The 20,881-nt window shown below is 34.8% G+C and overlaps 1 protein-coding gene across 1 annotated transcript in view; it reads right to left on the reverse strand.

Moving 5' to 3' along the window:
- Positions 1-15,317: 15,317 nt before the first annotated feature.
- Positions 15,318-20,881, reverse strand: part of LOC127857395 (uncharacterized) — a 166,923-nt gene continuing 161,359 nt past the window's right edge. Inside the window, exons 7-10 of the mRNA XM_052393791.1 lie at positions 18,038-18,087; positions 17,083-17,646; positions 16,542-16,672; positions 15,318-16,190 (exon numbers count right to left, since the gene is read on the reverse strand). Coding sequence (XP_052249751.1) covers positions 15,318-16,190; positions 16,542-16,672; positions 17,083-17,646; positions 18,038-18,087 — 1,618 coding nt within the window. The remainder of the gene's footprint in view (positions 16,191-16,541; positions 16,673-17,082; positions 17,647-18,037; positions 18,088-20,881) is intronic.

The following is a 20,881-nucleotide window of genomic DNA, read 5'->3' on the forward strand; positions in this document are numbered from 1 at the left end:
ATATAAGAAATAGTATTGTAATCAAAATATAATTTCCCATGATGAATAACAGAAAAACCAACAATCTGAATGTAGTGCATCAAGATCCAAACTTGATTCATTTTTTTAAAGAGCACTGCTTGTTTTTTTAGGCGGCAAAATGTATTGAGAAAAAACGGTCATGCTGTATTGGCTGTTCGGACTCTTCAAGACATTTCAAGACATCTGTACAAACAAAGATGATTGGGCTGCTGCCTTTCGTTCACGTTTGGAAATTATATCCGACTTGCCGGCAGCAGCTTCAGATGCCGTGTACCGTCAAGTGTGCAATATCAATTTTAGAACCAATAAGGCAATTCCTGTCTACTTCCGACAAAAACACCTGAAATAAGCAAGACATCCTCAGAAAGACCAAGAGACGCTGATGCAGGAGACGCATAAAAACTGTTGACTTTTTTAAAATGGAAATGGGGATAAACAAATAACTATTTATGACTTCACAGATAAAATGAAGAAAATGTGTTGTGATTAAGCTTATAGAGCTCAATACAATGCACATAGATTGGACGAATATTTTTAGAAATCTGCGATTGATTGATTGATTTGGTTTAAGCTTTTGGACGTGAACTGTATTTTTCAATTCTCCGCCCTTCTTAGTACAAAGTTCACCATTTAGTGACGTCATTGAATTGTACAAACATATTACGTCGTTTTCTTTCATAAATATTTTGCAACTGACGTCACTTTCATTGAGAACAAAAATCGTAGAAACTAAATGACGTCATGTTTATTGATGCAACTGAAAAGCTAACATGCTATAAATGTTTTTTGTTAATTACGTTTCCTAACAAATACAATTCTTTGTAGGTGTGGTAATGCCACTTATCAACAAATATACAATTTGTTGTTTCATTACATTTATAGACTTGCTACATTTATTACATTTCTTTTAGAGCGGGTTTTAGCACGTGTATTATACTGCAATATTTTCTTTATTTATTCGGAACTATTTTCGAAACATTAAGCTCCGCCCATAAGTTATTGCAGAATAACCCACACTTGATTTTCTTCTTTGTCTATAGAAAACAAGTTGCGTGTAGTGTTAGAATTCGCTGCCTTTATATACATGCTACATTTATTCATTTTCTTTTATAGCGGGTTTTAGCAAGTGCATTTTAATGCAATATTTTCTTTATTTATTCGGAACTATTTTCGAAACATTAAGCTCCGCCCATAATGATTGCAGAATGACCCACACTTGATTTCCTTCTTTTTCTATAGAAAACAAGTCGCGTGTAGTATAGTGTTAGAATGTCACTCAAAGCATAAGCAATAAACGGGCAATGTGTATCTCGTAAATTCTATGTAATAAGACTACATCTAGCGTTGACCTTTCGGCTATTTGTTTTCCAGAAGGCTACTTGTCAACCTGCAAGTACAATTAAATACACTGGTGGTTAAGTACACAAGTATGAAATCTTCAGGTACTCAAGACACACCTTCGCGTTGGACCAATATTAAATCACTCGTGTGTTTAAAATGTCGGCCATTTTAAATGTATGTTAACAAAGATTCAAAAGGCGCTGGGCATTGAGTTTTGATGCATAATAAACGGCAAGAACGGTAACATTTTTTCATACGTTTTATTGAATTATGGTTCTCAGTCCGTGAACTGTGCAGGGAAAATGCCCTGTACTCCGTGCAGATTTCAGTCTGTGCGGGTCATTTCAACGCCGAGTTGCTCATGCGAGTTGCGTATTGTGTTATTTCTTTAAATTTGACCAAGCATTTGTAATAAATATTGCAAACTATTTACATTTCCAGAAAGGAAACTCATTTAATCATTAAATAAGACCGAGTTCATTGAAATCGCTGCACAATTGATGAAGTTATGTCTGTTCAAAGTGTTGCACCCTGAGTTAAATACCAATATATATATATATTAAGGTATTTAACTCAGTATATACACATATATAGTAACACATTTGTACAGTTTTTCATTAACACCGTTGCGGGGTCATTATAAATATTTGGCCCTAAAGGTGGGTTCCCACTGCCGATCCGATCAACTCGATCATCCGATCACCAAAAATTCCCGACCAAGCTCGACTAAAAAGGGTATACACGACTTCTTCTCGACCTCTGGTCGATAACACACGACCCCTTCACGACTCATTCACGACGTCCACTTAACCATCTTTCCGATTTCCGCTCGATCATCTCGACCTATACGCCAGTCCTATATGATCTCAACTCGACCGAGTAGACCTCAGCTCGATCGCCACCAGATGTTTACACGACCAGATTGTGATGGTTGTACTACAGTCGTACAAAGTCTCGAACGGTCATGTATTTAAATTATGAAAATAAAACTTCAAACATTGTTGTTCATTAATCACTTTAATCCAGATTGAACAATTACAGTTGTGGGCCAGATGGTTAGAGCTCCTGAGAGACAGGACCATGTCTGCATTAGAGTTAGAGGAGGAGGAAGCCGCCAAGGTGCGTCGGCTTTCCTATAGGAGATTATAAAAAGATAATGAGAGACAAGCACGGCGTTTTGCACGTGAGTTTTGTTTTAGTGACATGAACTCGTGTATGGTCGAATAGCAATCGGCAATCGGGTAGAGGTCAAGCGGATCGGATATTGATCGTGTAAAAGATGTCAATCCGATCGCCACGCGATTGCTTCACGATCAACTCGATCTTCTACTCGACTAATACACGACTTGTTCCCGAGCGCTTCTCGATCCATTTCCTACTCGACCGCTTCTCGATATTTTTTGACATGTCAAAAAATATCGGGAAGGAAGCCCGACCAATGCAGAACTACCCGACCGCCCCCGACCACTCATGCCGACCGAACCAGACCCGTACCCGACCGCTTGGTCGGGCTTGATCGAGTTGATCAGATTGGCAGTCACTGTGGAAACCTTAAGGCCGATTAATTATAATCGGCCCTCAGAATGTGTGCGCGTGACGTCAACATTAAACAATGGCGTCCACATTCATTCTTAGCCGACTTGATCAGTACCATTAAAGTAACATTACTACTCAAAATCAACGAAAATTTCGTACAATATTTCGTAAAATAAAGCTAAAAAATTAAAAAGCATTGTTCCTTATGGCCATTGTCGAAATTTCAACCTAAAATGTGGTCTGGTAAAATAGATGTTTGTGGATACAAAATGCTCGTTTTTATTATGGTTTTAACATGGTACCATTTTAGTGTTCGTGTGTCGTATCAATACACCTATTCGCAGGAAATTAACATGGAATGTATTGTGGTCACAAATAAATAAAAACGAGCATTTGTATCTCCAAAAATCTATGTAACCATAACACATGTGGCGTTGAAAGTGTGGCCATTGCTATAAGGAACACTGATTGTTCAGGTGTTGACATTATTTTACGAAATACTTAAGAAATTTTCGTTGATTTTGAGCGTCACAGAGACTTTAAGCCACAACTCAACAAAAGAATCGAACATAGTTATAATGACACGTAGCACATAATTTGGAAAATACAAATATCGAGAGATACTGAAATTGATGCCTTTATGTGTGCTTTACGCCCAATATCACTAGTAAGGCGCAAATACATGTTCCATGCATTAGAGTTAATACACTTAGATAACCAGATTAAACATGTATGCCAAATCATTAAGTACGACTCGACTATTTCTTCACCTTAATACAGGTGGTTTATAACAATGCGTTTTTATTTTACACAAGCTTAAACTAAGTAAAACGATACATACGTTACTGGCGCCAGTTTATGTTTTTTACATTTATGAGTTAAGTAAAAACAAAAAAAAAATGCTTAAAACCTTCAATAAAGCAAGCTAAGATGATAAGATCGTGTTTAGCAATTATCTCAGGAAGTGCCATATATATATATAACAGTGGTATGCTTCCATTACTTGCTGGTTAATTGATGACACCTGGCCATTGATACTTACATTATACCGATTTTGATGCAGGACTTTTCACGGATTCTATTCTATAAACACGCATGATAAACTAACCTTTCAACGCACAAATATATATGTCCCAAATTAAAACGTCATTTAACATGAATATCTATCGGCTTTTATGAAATATTTCATTTACAGTTTGCAATACGCTGCGTATGTGAAGATGCGATACATACGTAAACCAACTATATTGCTTATAAATAAGGTAATTATGTTAACTTACGCACCTCTAAAATTTCAGAGGACACCACTGCTGCGTACAGAAAACAATTTTATCTCGTATTTTTATTATTCTACATAGGTATCATGCATTACAACTACAGTATGATACATACGTGATCAATACATACGTTACATAATGTGTTAACTTTGTGTATTACGTCACCATAAATGATGGTTTCTGACGTCAAACTAGTTTCTACGAATTCTCGTGATACTTGAATGTATCGCCCGCAATCATTCAGACTGTTTCATGTAAACACATGGGATGTGAGCTTTCGTTGAGAGGTATGTTGACATTTTGTTTTATGTTTCGATTTTATCAGCAAATATATATAGTTTATAAAGTTCAGCAATATGCATTTAAGTCGTTTATGTATTATAAAAGAAAACTTTGTTTAGTTTGTCATCATGAGGTTAGAAACTGTTGTCAGAAACAAATGATACATACGTTACCGCTGGTAACGTAGCGGTAACGTATGTATCACTGTAAATTCGTTCACAAATTTGTATTTAAAAATTAAACAGTGCAACAAATACTAAAGATATATCATAAAAGATCCACTGCTGTACTTTCTTAAATATATTTGATCGGGCTAATGGTATCTTAAATTGAAATCAATAATCTCTACATGAATGATGTTAAAAGAAAAGCTTCATCAATAATCAAAATCGTATCCTCAACATAAATATTTCCCAAGCAATATTTTCATAGCATACATATAGAGATGAGAACTAAATGCAATAGCTATAGATTGTTTTTAATAGAAATTAAACGCTTAAATGTTTAAATAAAGAGGTACGTTACATTTTAAATAGGTAACGTATGTATCGATACATGCGTTACTTTACAAAACACTTTGTTTCAGACCAGAATGGGCAAATCTCGGGCGGAAATTCAGAAAGCTTATAGAGAAAGGCAGAAGTTAAAGGGACCAGCGTTCTTATACAAGGAGAGAGCAAGGCAAAGACAAAATTATGTTCCAGCTTCACATTTAAGCAAGAAAAAGAAAGAAGCTCGAAACAACCAGGCAAAGTTGAGAAACAGACTATCTAGGTTGAGAAAAAAGACACGCGAAAACGATGTTGAAGAAACTAGTGGTTATGGAAGCATGTCAATGGAAACAGGTGATGATGAAAGAAATCAGCCTACAGAGCAAAGGGCATTAATTGTAAAATTACTCTTAACCAAGAAGGATGCAGGTGCTAAGAAAATTAACGCAAGAGCATTAAGTAGAGCTCACAGAGAAATCAAGTCATTAAAGTCGGAAGTGATACAGCTGAGAAAGAAGATCAAGATAAAAAACCGGAACATAGATCGCATCAATAATAAGACAGAAAGCTATGCATCTATATCACAGTTAAATTCACACGAGCTTACTCCAATGAAGAAAACAGAAGCAGACGTGTCGAGACTTAACCTTACACCACGAAGTAGAACGTTAGTTCGAAGAAAATAACTAACTGGAAATGTTCTGATGGCAGAAATTGATAGGGCAAAACGTGCATCTGGAAAGAAGAAAGTATCAAATATCCACAGAGTAATTTCAGGCCAAATAGCTAAGAAATATAGAATGTTGAACCAGATCAGTAAGTGCACACGCCTCAGTAGAAGATCCCTCGGACTGATCGAAGACAAAACCCTCGTTATGGTGAAAGAGAAGAGAACTTGCATATCCAAGTCTGTAGAAGAATCTGATTGATTTTCTTGGCAGAGAAGATAATTGTCGCATTCAGCCAGGGAAAGCTGACGACAAGAAAGTAAATGGACATAAGGAAAAGAAACATACAAAAGTACTTACTGACTATCTTAAGAACTTGCATATGAAGTACAAGTCTGATAATCCTGAGCAAAACATCTCTTTGAGCACTTTCACACGCATAAGACCTCCTAATATTTTGCTGACATCATACATATCACGGAAAAGCTGCCAGTGTATATACCACCAAAACACGGCATTGAAAGTTCAGACTTTAAGAAACACGGTGTAAAAATCAGCGAAAATCCAGAACAATTAATTCGCCATGAGAACGATTTAGATGCGCTACTTGCAGGTTTACCAGAAAGAGTACCATACAGAGTTTGGAAAAAAAGTTGAAAGCAATAATGGAAAAACACAGATGAAAATAGTTGAGGAAACTGAAGAGAAGACAAACTTCATAGCTGACTTATAGATCCAGATAAAGACGTTTTCACAACATGTACTCAGAGTACAGGAACAGTACAGCCAAATACGCAAGCTATAAGTCATTTTGCCTGAAAATGAAACCCTATTGCAAATGGATTTTGCTGAAAACTGTTCTTGCAGATCGTTAGACGAAATTCAAACAGCATATTTCAGTCAAACCCAGGTTACTTTGCACCCAGCAGTATGTTACTTCAAAGAAAACGATGAACTTGAACACAAAAGTTTTGTGGTGGTAAGTGACGAAACATCTCACGCTGCAAGTACAGTTTGTGCTTTCCTTGATAAATTGATTCCCGCCATCAAGACACTGAAGCCAAATCTGTCCACCATTCATTATTGGACAGACTCACCATCAAGCCAATATAGAAACCGATACATCTTCCATACCATCGCCATGCACAATGATATGTACGGGATACAGGCAAGATGGAATTACTTTGAGACGGGCAATGGTAATAGTGCATGTGACGGGCTTGGTGGTAGCGAATGGCTGATGAACCTTTCAGACAAGGCAATGTTACAATACAAGATGCTGCAGACTTTTACGCTTGGGCAGTACAGTCAAGTATGAAGGCTGTTGAGTTCTTGTACGTGTCAATTGATGTAACCAAGACGAAGCGTGATAAAATGGCTTTGATCAAAACAAAGCCAGTAAAAGGACCATTAAAACTAAACGCAGTTGGGATCAAACTAGAAGACAACAAAACAAAATTGATGACAAGAGAAATGTCATGCCACTGTACCACATGTATAGCTGGATCGTATTGTGATTCATGGGCTGCTCAAGACATAAAGTGTGTAACAGCTGTTAATGAAGAGCGTGCAGGTGCTGTTGACGAGACTCCTGGCGAAACAGAGAAAGAAATACAGCCTGGGAATGATAACGATTTGCCGGACACTGAAGATGGTGCTCATGGTCTTGAACAGACACTTATGGAGACAGAGAAAAGCAATGAAGAAAATATTATCTTGAATGACATACACATAGATGACCTCGTTGCAGCTGTATATGAAGGGCGATGGTACATAGGGAGGGTTGAAAAAAAGGATGACGAAGAAGGATTTTATAAACTAAACTTCATGCAAAGAGCTAAACAGATGTTTAAATGGCCTCCGAAAAAAGATCGATTGTGGTTGGATAGCAAAAACATTTTGTGTAAAATCAACACATTATAGCGATCTGGAAAGATTATGAGACTTTTCAAAATCGCACCAGAGGAATTGGATACAGTTAACAAGATGTTTGAAACCCACTTACAACAGTGATACATACGTTACCCAAAAGCAACACAAAGTGTAACTGCATGCACATTTAAATGCAAAAGATGGTTATATTTGGATAAATGACACTTGTGTATCTGTGTAAGACAAATGCTCATTTTATCGCTAAATCAATGCAGATAATGCGTATCAGTTGTGGCATTGATGATGATACATACGTTATTAAATTACAGATACAAACGTGACTGTAAGTTTGAAAGTCGTTTGATTATGTTTAGAGGATTTCGTTAAAATATGTGTTAGATAACAGTTTGTTATGAATTGAAAGCCAGTTGTGTTCAATATTTGTTTGTTTCGAAATTGTTATACGTTTTGCTCCAATATCACATATGTGCTTGTAAATTCCTGTTAAAAATGATTTTAAAATATTTTAAGCCATCAAACATACAATGACAAGCGATTATCTGGTTGTTGACAGTTTTGAATTTTGAGTGAAAAAAATGATTTTTAAAGAAAATACTTGCTACTGGAACGAAGATGTCATTTACAGAATGTTAATAAATTTTGATACATACGTTACACGTTGATAGATGCCTTGATTATCATTTTGGATACAGTATCAACCTGTTTATGTATAAAAATAAGTCAATACTACATTGAAATGTGTTTGTGAAAGGTTTTTGCGAACTAGTTGTGTTGTCATCTTACTTCCTTAATTATTTACTAAAAACGTTGTGAAACTTGATTTTAATCTTGTGAAAATAAATCAGTTCTGTGTTCTTTTAGTTATCTTTAACACTAATGAATAGATATAATTACACACAAAGTGGTCATGCAAACATTTCTCAATGGATCTCTCGTACATAACCGTTGATAAAAAAACATAGCATTACTTTAAGAGTCTAAGTCTATAAATAAAGTGCCTTTTAGTCAATGTCATTTCTATATAACGTATGTATTCATCAGCATTCGTCGTATTTCAAGAGACAGTTTTCAAAGTCATATAGAATCTTAACAAAATAAATTTCACGGTTGAATTTTTTGCAAAAGCATTAAAAAGATATTGTTTCAACTGGAGAAATATGTTCCAGGTATGTGTTTAAAGGTTGAAAATCCATCATTTCGCAAGGCTTATTTGTACCTTACTAGTGAATTTTGGCGTTTAGTAAGATTCTTCAAACATCAAAATTATTGCAAAAGACACACTTACTTCGATGACAACTTAAATCCGGTTCATATAACAATAAAATAACAAAGATTTGTTATCCCATCTTCTGTTATTCCATCCGTTTATCTATATTATTGATTTTAAATCACATTTACGAATCGAAGTGAATACAATAATTTTATTTTAATCGAAGCTCCCAATTATGCAAAACAAACACACAATCCAAAATACGTTTTAAAATCGTTCGATGCTTAAAAAATAACAACTGTTAAATAAAACCCCGAATTGTTGTCCTTAAATCCAAAGCGTCTAGCTAGTGTTGTCATTGAAATTACGCCAAATGAGATACGTCATAAATTGCGTAATGAAATAAGCGAAAATAAAAGAACGGAAAGCTGGTTCTTAATAAATTTTAGTGAAAGACCAAAATAGTATCATATGTGATATAAACGATAACACACGGCAGAGCTTGGCCGGACGTCTACATCTCTGTAAGATATATATTATGGACGTTAATACACGGCTGAGTCGGGCCGGGCAGTGATAATCGGCCCCAGGTCGCAAACGGCCGTCATGCTCCCTGCGGCCGATTATCACTGCTCGGCCCGGCTCAGCCGTGTGTTATCCTCTAAATATATACACTTGAAAGTGATTTATTTTTCAAAGAAGTTACTTTTTATGCCCCCGAAGGTGGGCATTTAGTGATCGCACTGTCCGTTCGTCTGTCCGTCTGTCTGTCTGATTGTCTGTCTGTCTGTCTATCTGTCTGACTGACTGACTGACTGTCTGTTTGACTGACTGACTGACAAACTAGCGAGCGAGCGAAATAACGAAAAGACCTGAATTTCTGTCTGTCTGTCTGTCTGTCTGTCTGATTGTCTGTCTGTCTGTCTATCTGTCTGTCTGTCTGTCTGTCTGCCTGTCTGTCTGTCTGCCTGTCTGTCAGTCTTCCTGTCGGCCGGCCGGCCTGTCTGTCTGTCTGTCTGTTCTGTCTTGTCTTGTCTGGTCTGGTCTGGTCTGTCTGACTGACAAACTAGCGAGCGAGTAAAAGAACGAAAGACCCGGATATCTGTCTGTATGTCTGTCTGTCTTACTGTCTGACTGACTGACTGCCTGACTGCCTGACTGACTGCCTTCCTGCCTGCCTGCCTGCCTTCCTGACTGACTGACTGGCTTACTGACTGACTGACTGACTAACTTACTGACTGACTGACTGACTGACTGACTGACTGACTGACTGACTGACTGACTGAATGACTGACTGACTGACTGAAAGAAAGAAAGAGAGAAAGAAAGAAAGAATGAAATTATTAATGAATGAATGAACGAACGAACGAACCAACAAACCAAACAACCAATTTACCAATGAACAAACGCACGAACGCACAAACGGACGAACGAACGAACAAACAGATGGATGAACGGACGGACGGAGGACAAATGTCTGTCTGTGTGTGAAATGTATTCACTTTTCCATCCATATACTAAAAAGTGAAGATATTTTTAAACTTGTTTAATGTTTAAGCAGAAAACATTCTACCGTCCATGCTTCGCACATATAAATGCGTTATGAATATTAATCAATCGCCAGATAAATGTTAAATAAACTTGCAAAAGGGAAGGAATATTGACAGTCTCATGGGGATTTTCCAATTCTGAAGCTTACACAAATCTGAGACGGTTCATAAGCACTAACCTGTCAAATGTGGCGAGTTTTGAACTCAGTGTCATGATTTAAAGTATCTTTGTAAAAGAATAGAATCTGACGTAACATACAAACAAGTTAAGCTTTGTGTAGTGAGGTTTCATAGAAGTTATGATTCTATAAACGTCAATGTAAAGTATTTTAAACACATCCATCCAGGTGGGCAAATTTTAATCCGAGAGATATTTTTGAACGAATGAGGTAGATGATAAAAATATGATGTTACATGCAAAATATTTCACATACTGGCATCGTTTTATAGATTATTAAAAACACTTTCACTTAAAGTGGGTATGCATATTTTCAAATATTTATGAATTTATATAAAACATGTTAAAATACTTATAATACATATATTTCAATATAAATAAAAAATAAAAGTTAAGAAGAACATGTGTCGAAAAATGTGAAATAAACCAGATATTTAATTCTGAAATCGAAAATGTCTGTACAGTCGAATTCGCCAGTATGTGTATCATGCAAGTACGATGTGAATCTAAATTTAGTTTTACGGATCATTTTAATTTCCTGCCACGATATCTATTCGCACGACACACGAACACTTACTGCGATCCTTATAAAAAAGACGAATGCTTCGGTTTTTGTAGGAACATATCTACGAAATATCTTTGTCACAATCGGCGCGGTGCGCTAATTTGTTTTTGCTACATTTTATGAAATTTGTCTTCAATGTATAATTTTTCTTGCCTATTTTGTGATATTGTAACATATTGTTATCAATACATTACAATTAACGTATATCAAAATCGTGCATACCCACTTTAATCCAAATAAATCATGTGACACGTGTGGCATGGTCAGTTTTAACCTAAGGGACAAACTTTATAGAGGGCATCAATACGGTGTCAAACGACCCATATTAAAAGTATTTTCCTTGCGTTCTCAGGGGAAAGTATTTGAAAAGCATACTTGAGAAATCGTTTTAAATCAGGTGACTCCTGGTGCGTGGCAAATTTGGACCCCATGTATGATTTTTAACAAACGTTGTAATCTTCGACTGATGTTTCATAAACATTGCCAATGCTCAAGGACTTGCAGTTTGATATAGAAGACATTTTATTTGAGTTATACGATAAGTCTTTATAAATCGCGTGACCCCTCGAGCAAGCGTTATGAACCACGTTAACAATTGTAACATAACAAAATAAGACATATGGCGAGTCAACTATTTAATTTGGTCATCGTACTATGAAGGCTATGCTTGCAAATTTAGTTCAATGGGGAAGAGTTACTCATTCATAACACGAAGCACGAATGAAATCGTCGAGTCGTCGTAAGTCAAATTGTGTTATATTCCGTTGTTATACATCAATAATCAAATTAATATACATAAACATTTCTTTCCGCGTAGATTCAAATACACTACATTACACTATTGTTTAATTCGGAGCCGATGCGTCATCGGTGACGTCTTTTGTTAATTAAGGGAGATGGCATGTGTAGATGGTTTGCATTTTTTCACCAAGTTAAACATCGTATGGATGCATGATGTCGAATCTAAATCTATCGAAAGACATAGATGGAAATGCATTTGAGGTGATGCGTTGGTTGTGATAATTATAACGTACGGATTCCGAAGTAGTTTTTCAATACTTTATTCAAATAATATGGGTGTATTGTTAGCACCAGAAACGTCCTTTAATTCATGAGTTAATAAACCGTGCACTGCAATAATACACTTACTATCAAAGGGCAAGAAGGTCGCCGTGGTGTCATGGATATGGTGTCCGCATAGCGACCGGGAGGTCACAGGTTCGATCTCCACCGTGGGAGCGTTCTTAAGATCTCCCCCAAAGACACCAAGTACTGGTTCTACGATGCAATCAAGCTAAAATAATAGGTTTACAACTAAAGAACAAAAACAAATTACAGCATAAAGACTTTTAATATGATGTTGTAGGCTCTAAAAGTTGATTATGTTTGCCTTTGTTTATGCTTTAAATGGTTAATATTTGTTACAAAATCATGCAAACTAGACTTTATGCATGATATTACTTTTTTTAATTTAAGTAATAGCACAAAATTACCATAACCGAACAACAACGGTTTATGTTATGAGAACTAATTGCATTATATTTTGAGAAATTCGGTTGAATGGGGCGGTACATTGCAGTTTAAATCAGAGAATTACTTCGTATAATTATTGTTTTAAATGATTAACTAAATGCATACATGTAGTTGACCAAACAAACATATATTTATGGTATGAACTAATCTAAAAATAATGTTAATATAGGGACTTAACTTAATTTTGCTTGCGTTCATGTGATATTGATTATAAAAACGCAATCCTTAAACAGACAAAATATCCATAAAGCGCAAACTAAAAGGAAACAATGAACATAACTACACTTTTTAAAAGGTATTTTATTACAAACAGAACTCAGCATTCACGTTTTAATATCTACCGCCAAGATATTAAAAAAGAAGAAAATACGACAAGAGCGTTCACAATGTGTTGATATTAAGCATCTAAGTATACATATGGGTATTGAAATCAGAAACTAGTTTGTATATAAATGCAAATAGATTTTAAAGTATCAGTATCAAAATGGGTGTGATAAAGTTCATTCTTATATATAAATGTTGGATGATACATATATGAAATTTACAAATAAACATATAATAGCACATTGAATAAGTATACTGTTATGATATGATAGAAATTAAAATTCTAGTATAAAATGTGTCCACTTTATCAAATTCTAGTATTGAAATGGGTCCAGTTTATCAAAATTCTTGTATTGAAATTGGTCCACTTTCTCAATGGTATCGTATACAAATGGGTCTGCTTTTTCAAAATTCTTGTATCAAAATAGGTCTACTTTATAAGAGTTCTGGCATAAAAATGGGTCACATTTCGGAAGTCTCAGTGGGACACCCCTACTCTAAAATTTGGGAAGTTACCGCCCCCCCCCCCCCGGGAAACACATAGTAATGAATTGTCAAGACATGACATGAAGATACCTTTGTCGAAAGCTTACAATGCTGTTTGGTGCACGTTATTAATACAAATATTATAAAAGTAAAAATTCATTAACACGTAACACTTAATGCATTGAATTGCTTCAGGGTCATCTAAGAGAATGTATTGACATCGACGACAAGTAATGTTTAGCACATATCAAACCATTGATCCCAATTCGGATTTACTTAAAACACCAATGAACACCGTACAATAAGCCTCAATAATAATCTTATATTTATAAAATTTCTTAGAACACAAGCAATAAATGAAACAGAAGTCAAAATGAAGCTCATTATATACATCGATAAGAACAAATAGATTGGATTAAGTTGCTATAATTTAAACTAAGTTGTAAAACCATATGTTTTGTTAAAATTAATGTTTAGTGTGTTTGAATCAATAAATGGCACTAAACGTATCTCACTTTACATTGAGATATTAAAACTGATAATGTGGACAATTAGTTTCTACACACATTTTGACTTAACTCTGATGTAAAAAAATACTCCTTTATTAAGCTAGATCGATTTGTTAATATGCCATGCATTGTCAGCTTCATTTTGAATATTGCACACTGTTGATGCGTGTTGACATTCTACAATTCTACAGATCCTTTAGAACTATATTATCAAAAACGTGCCCATAGTCATAAGAACAATATAAAATAGAATATAAATGATAACTTATTGATAACTATGATATAACGCACGATACAGGAAATATACATGTAGATAAATAAAGCAAAAATACACGGAAAAAAACAATTAATACGTGTGTAAAAACGAGCATAGAAAATATGTGTATTTCGGATATATATGTGATATTTTCAAAATAAAATCAAACAAAACAATTTATACACTATACATTGAGTTTAAAAAATAATTTCGTTCCGATATATAACTTAACCATTAATTAAATTATTTTTTGGAAGTTAGTTTCGAAAAATACAATTAGTCAGATGTTGGTGTTTTGTATGTTTGCAACGTAAAATGTGACTCGTGATTATAACTATTTTGTCGATTTAGTTCTTATGGGAATATAGGCAAAACAACTAATAAAGTCAATAATGAAAATCAATATTAAATGCGAGAGGTTTAACAGTTAATTATCCACTCAATTAAAAGGAAATGACCACCTACAATTTCATACATTGTTATCAACTAATGTGGTAAGTTTACGCACATATAACAAACATTACATCTGATAAAACATAGTCATAATAAAGTTGACACTGTATGAAGACAAAAATAATTATAATTTGATATTATAATTTTAAAAGTTCGCACTTGCACACATTTGAATGTTATTGTTCACGAACGAATCAAGGTATAACTTTAAACAACAAAGAAAGTAAAAACAGTTTGGGTTAGTTTTATCAATAATACCAATCCGTTGAGATGCGGACGTTAAATACTGCTTTCATGTCAACTTTATCAACATACACACATACAGCATGAACTCAAAATATGCATATATGACATGTACACTATTTTGAATACCGTTAGTGTGAGATTAGCAGAAAGAAAAATCAACAAATTGAATCATTGTTTAAAACAAAACAATACACTAATACACATCTATACACGCTTAGAATTGAAATTCAAATTTTTATGCCATTAAAAAGATTTCATCTTACTTTAATTATTCAAAAGACACTTAAAAATAACAAACTTCCTGGTACATATTTATAAAAATTACTTATGCTGTTTCAGAACAAGATACTATCAAACATTAGTACTTGCTTGAACCATCCTTATCAACATTGCATTTAAATTGTTATTTCGAGCTTTGATTTCACAAGTGGTTCACCTTGCAACGGTCAAAAATGTGTTTGACATATTCCGGAATTGGTTGTATCGGTACCCTCTTATCTATCCAACGAACTCGTACTCGCATTCATTCCATATGGCAAGTTTTTGAAGAGCATCATCCACAATCTGAGCTATGTATTCTTGCTCGGAACCGTCGCTTTCACGCATTATTTTCCCAACCATTGCAATTGCGTATAGCATCCCACCATTGCGTGCATCATAGTAGCAAACCATAGCACCGCTGTCTCCCTCTTGTGCGAAAGGTGCCTCGTGAGTGCGGTCGCGAACAATGACATTCAGACCATTACGATCTCTTAAGTCAAAACCATAAAGAGTGCCTAGGCCAGGTTTTGATTGTGCGCCCCAAATGTGCACTGGTGCTCCTCTTAACTCCTGTATATTTTCTTTTTTTCGTAATTGGGTAACCCTCATCCGCACACAATGTTCTGTCCTAAACGCGGTGTCGCACATTGCTCTACAAGCATCATCAACATCTACTGGCCAAATGTCTATTTCTTCATCAGACCTAATCTGAGCAATATGGCCAATGGGCTGCTGCATACCGTCAACAAGTAGAGTTTGATTTGTCTGGACTACATGTCTTGAAACAAGAGCTACTAAAGTGTCGATTGAGGCAGCCTGTACTGCGACGGGTACCAGTGCTTGATCTCTCACTGAGACGAATGTTGATTTGTGTTTTAAAACAAACCCTCCAAGAGTTCCTTGACCTCCAAATAATGAATCGCCAGAACAACAAAGTTGTTTTGTTATTCTTCGACTAAAATGAATCTTGTCGACCTCATATTTCGCAAGCATGCTTCTTATATGATCTTCGTCAGACGAATCAGCAGATGAGTGGATGTAAATCTGAAGCATTCCGCGACATTTCTTGCATCCAATAACGGTAGGGATCTTGAGAATAACTTCTAGAGCCTTGAACAAATATAGTATCATATGAATATAGTATAAATCTTAAGGAATGTATAACACCAATGTGAGGTACAATGGCGCTAAAAAAAAATTCCATTTATATCAAGAATAAGTTTACTTAATGAAAATAAAACTGTTACAGTAGCGGCCGTTCATATCGCAACGCATTCACAGACTATTTTTATGTTTGGGCATTACGAAGACAATATTAACAACACCAAAAAAGGCTATATTATACAAAAAAATATTGTAAAGGCCAAACGTTTCTACGCCTTCTTGATGGTATGTATAATACAAAACTTTGACCAAATATTAATTAAATAAATACTGTTTGCAAGCAATCTTGGTCAATACCGTGTCGAAATTCGTTGAATAGTCAAATATTTCATCTGGAATGCTAGGCAATTCTTCTATTGGGACCCTGCTTCGCTTAAACGATGCGCTAATCATATCATAAATATTTTGAAGGCACTGTTTCTCTTTTTCTGAAATAAAATATATTATCACAGCGTCTGCATTATGTCAAAACCCCATTCATTTGTGCCTTAGGATACCAATATTACTCTTCCGGCTCTCATAAATTCCTATGTTTCTAAACAATCCAAAAGGCGAGTACACTACAAAAGAAATTAACTATTAAATACTTTATTCATAAAATATTCACCAGAATAACCATATTTATGATAAATATGTTACATATTTAAACATGTGTTTAACTCAGCTGAAAGTCGTATAAATGCTACACGATAATCCAACCATGCCGATCATCAGTAACTGACTGACAAATGTAAATGCAACCTCTTAAACTAGGGAAATAAAACTATGTTTAAAAAGGTGTTGTGAATCTAGATTATGAATAACAAAGTGTGCATACAACCCCATACGGAATGTGTACCTGTCTTCAATGCACTGATAGAGCTTGAAAAGTTCAACTTCATTTCCAAATAAACTTGTTTTAGTACACCAAAGGCACAACGTTCCAACAAGCGGTCAGCATCATTAATGATCGAATTGGACTGCGTGCAGCTAAAATAAACGTATGGAAGAACTGGAGTTTCGTCCATTTCGCCGATTAATAGGACACCAACGTTGCGGGCGCCAGTTGTTTTCAAAGCTTCAACAACAATGTTCTTTTGTGAACTATCTACAACAATCAAACCAATTTTGTTTGTCTGCTTTAGTTCTTGTGCTACATCATACATTGACGTGGTGGTATATACTTTTGTATTACGAACAAAATCGAATGGCAAATTCAAACTCCTTGTTCTGAATAGTATAAGTTCATTTTGGGTAAATGATAAATCCAGTAAATCTTCATAGTCTTTCAGGTCCTGTTTAGAAATCCTCATTATGCCTGTCGTTGTCGACAAGCTTTCATTGAAAAATGGAAATAAGCTTATTTCACATTCCTGGGCTATCATTTCTATATCATCTGATGGTCTGTGTCCAAGGTTCTCCTCTGAAAAACATACACTATTTGTAGACATCGAAATACGGCATGGTACTCATCTGCGAATTTAGACTTGAGAATATAATGCAACTGTGATTTGCGTATGCTTACACTTAGAGAGTATTATGTATGCTTAAGCAACGCACAGCAATGTGATTTATGTGTTTTACTATATTTATGTAACAACATTTGTGTAAGGACACGCGTCATTCCAATATAATGTGTAGGTTTGTTCAAGTGTCATTGTCAATAGTATTGTTGTATTTCTTGAGCGCTTTTCACCGGTACTCACTATGCCATACAGTCCCATGACACATTTGTAAAGAAAGTATGATTTTGTGTTGCATATTCTTTCTTTAGATTCGGAAACTGTTTGTTACAAATGGGTCTCAATACCTACCTCCGGTAGCCCTCTCTACAGTTTGTTCAATTTTGTTATATTCCAATTTGCTGAAAACATAGAAAGATAGCTAGAACTTTACTTCCAAACAAAATGTATCAAACATAGCTAGCATATATAACATTATACGTTAAGGATACCACACACAGAAAATAATTGAACGTAAATCCTTACGTCCATTTTGGTTTCCATGTTATAATAGTGCATGATATTGAAACGTTTAACATTTTACATCATTATGATAAAATAAAAATAAAGGAATTATGCAACCTTATAGAAATAACTAAAAGATTACATGTAAACCCTTCAATCAGGTACACGTTTATTTTATAAATAAGTGCACACAACTTTTTCAACTAACCGTATGGCATTAAAAAAAGGGCTAACACTTCGACATGTTAGAACACTCCTACACATTTTCATTTGGATGCATAGAAAACTGTTTGTACTAATTGATATAAATAACCAAAACTTGCCTAAGTTTAAAGCGAGATTATACGATTTTTTACATTTGTTAACTTGTAATATATTGATAAAATATGTTACAATAACACACAATTAGCAAGACAAATTATAGATTGATGAAGAATTTCATAAATCGAGCAGAGTCAAATTAGCGCCCCGAGCCGATTGTGACGAAGATATTTCGTGCATATTTTCCTACAATAACCGGAGCATTCGTCTTTTTATAAGTATCAGAGTTAGTGTTCGTGTGTCGTCTGAATAGATATCGTTGCAGGAATTTTTAATTAACCGTTAAACTAAATTTAGATTCATATCGTACATGCATGATATACATGCTGGCGAATTCGATTGTAAAGCCTTTTTCGATTTCAGAATTCAATATCTGGATTATTTAGCATTTTTCGACACATGTTCTTTTTAATTTTTATTTTAATTTATATTTAAATATATGTTTAATAGGTTTTTACACATCTTATATAAATGATCAAATATTTGACAAAATCGTATACTCTCGCTTTAAGAATGTCGCTAAATGCACGATACGAGCGTTTTGCTCTTCTACACAAATAGAAAGACTATTTTACAGATTTTGCAATAGCAATTATGGAAGAAACCCGGATTCGCCTACGGTCAATGGCACCACACTCTGCGCAGAATATCACGAAAATAACGTTCTGCTCACTTACTAAGTATAACATAAAAACAGACACATAGAGTTTTATGTTGATATGCAGAAAAATGATAGACTAGTTTGCAACAAAAGTACACATGTGCAGCCTGAAAATCAAACCGACCGACTGATTCGTGTGTGGAGGGTGCGTAGGTATGATTATCTCAACATCATGCACAGGATTCGTTGCGGGCAGATTTAATAAACAGCAACTTTGAAGATAGCTTCTACCATGTTTGTCCATTCGTCTAGCCAACGATGATACGTGCGGCAGTGCAACACAAACACGTATGACTTATTTAACTAGTTACATATATCAGGATGTAGGTATAACAAAAAAATTCATAGAGTTTAAGGAGTGATCCTTAAACATTTTGAACATAAACTGTATACTGTATCATCCAAGGAAGCACCTGCCTTAACCATAAGTTATAAAACAAACCAGTGAGTTACTTGTTTTACTCTGTAAACAACTTCAATTTCAAAAACTATTGTTAATCTGAATGTGAGCTAGGTTTTAAGTTCAATTACAATCTATAATAGGTCTATTTGGTGTCGCCTTAACTGGTAGATACAAATCGGATTATTACAAAGAACAATACGAAACCGCCTCAAGTAGAAATTAATCAGACTTATGGCTGTTAATGTAATTGAACGAATGGATTCGTAAACCGTGTCGAATTCTTTCAGAAGATCAATTAGGATTATTTCAACTATGTGACCGTTTTCTATATGGAACTTGATGTCGTCGGTAAGATGTAAAAGGCAAGTGCAAGTCCGCGTATTTAACCGGGCTGGAATTTATATTGAGGGAATTTATATTAAGGTATTCATCCAATTGATAAGTTATTAACAGCTCTATGTTCTTGAATAAAAAATTGGAAATTCTAGCAATTCTAAACGTCAGTTTTATCAATTTGCTTGTCAAATGGAGGCACTTGTATGAATGTCGGGTGACCAGGAGCCGCACAGTTACACATAAAGACGAACGTCGTTGTTTATTTTTTACAAATATTTTAAAAATGTATTAGAAATAAAGCCTGAGAATAAATCATAAACGTGCAGTTTAAAACGTTGACTTATTTCTTACACGTAGTATATTTATATATGTTTAAAGGGTTGACCAAGGTGTTGACTCGTGCAATAAGCAAATGCATGTATACAATACAATAAAGATGTGAAATATTAGAAGTTTATTTGTCTTACAATTGTTTTACAGTGGTGGTCAATTCCACTGCGGGGAATCACGTGATCACAAAAGTACAGCGTACGCACAAAATGGCAGAAAAAGCTCACGCTTAATGATTCAAATCAAGGTATTCTCATATTTTATAATATCTAAAATAATGATAACTATGCGCAAAGTAACCGCTCAGTCTCCTTGTGTACTCTGGTAATTGTCATTTTTCTTAGATTTCTGTAGTTTTCTCAATATTCAGACACAATTGTGATCACGTGATTCCCCGCAGTTAATACATTGCGTTTTGAATTTTACATGAAATTAAGACAAAGCAGTTTAATAATAATCTTTTATGATTGTATTAATTGTTGAAATTGTATGCCCAAATCACAAATGTGTAAGTATATGTTGTTTATGAGAAAAATGATTATTATAATCTATACACTATAGATCTATGTTTTGCATAATGGAAAAATAATGTTCGCACAATATAAACGAAACAACGAAATATATGGCATATTTTTATTTC

This window comes from Dreissena polymorpha, chromosome 14 (assembly GCF_020536995.1).
Source record: "Dreissena polymorpha isolate Duluth1 chromosome 14, UMN_Dpol_1.0, whole genome shotgun sequence".
NCBI classification, from domain to species: Eukaryota; Metazoa; Mollusca; class Bivalvia; order Myida; family Dreissenidae; genus Dreissena; species Dreissena polymorpha.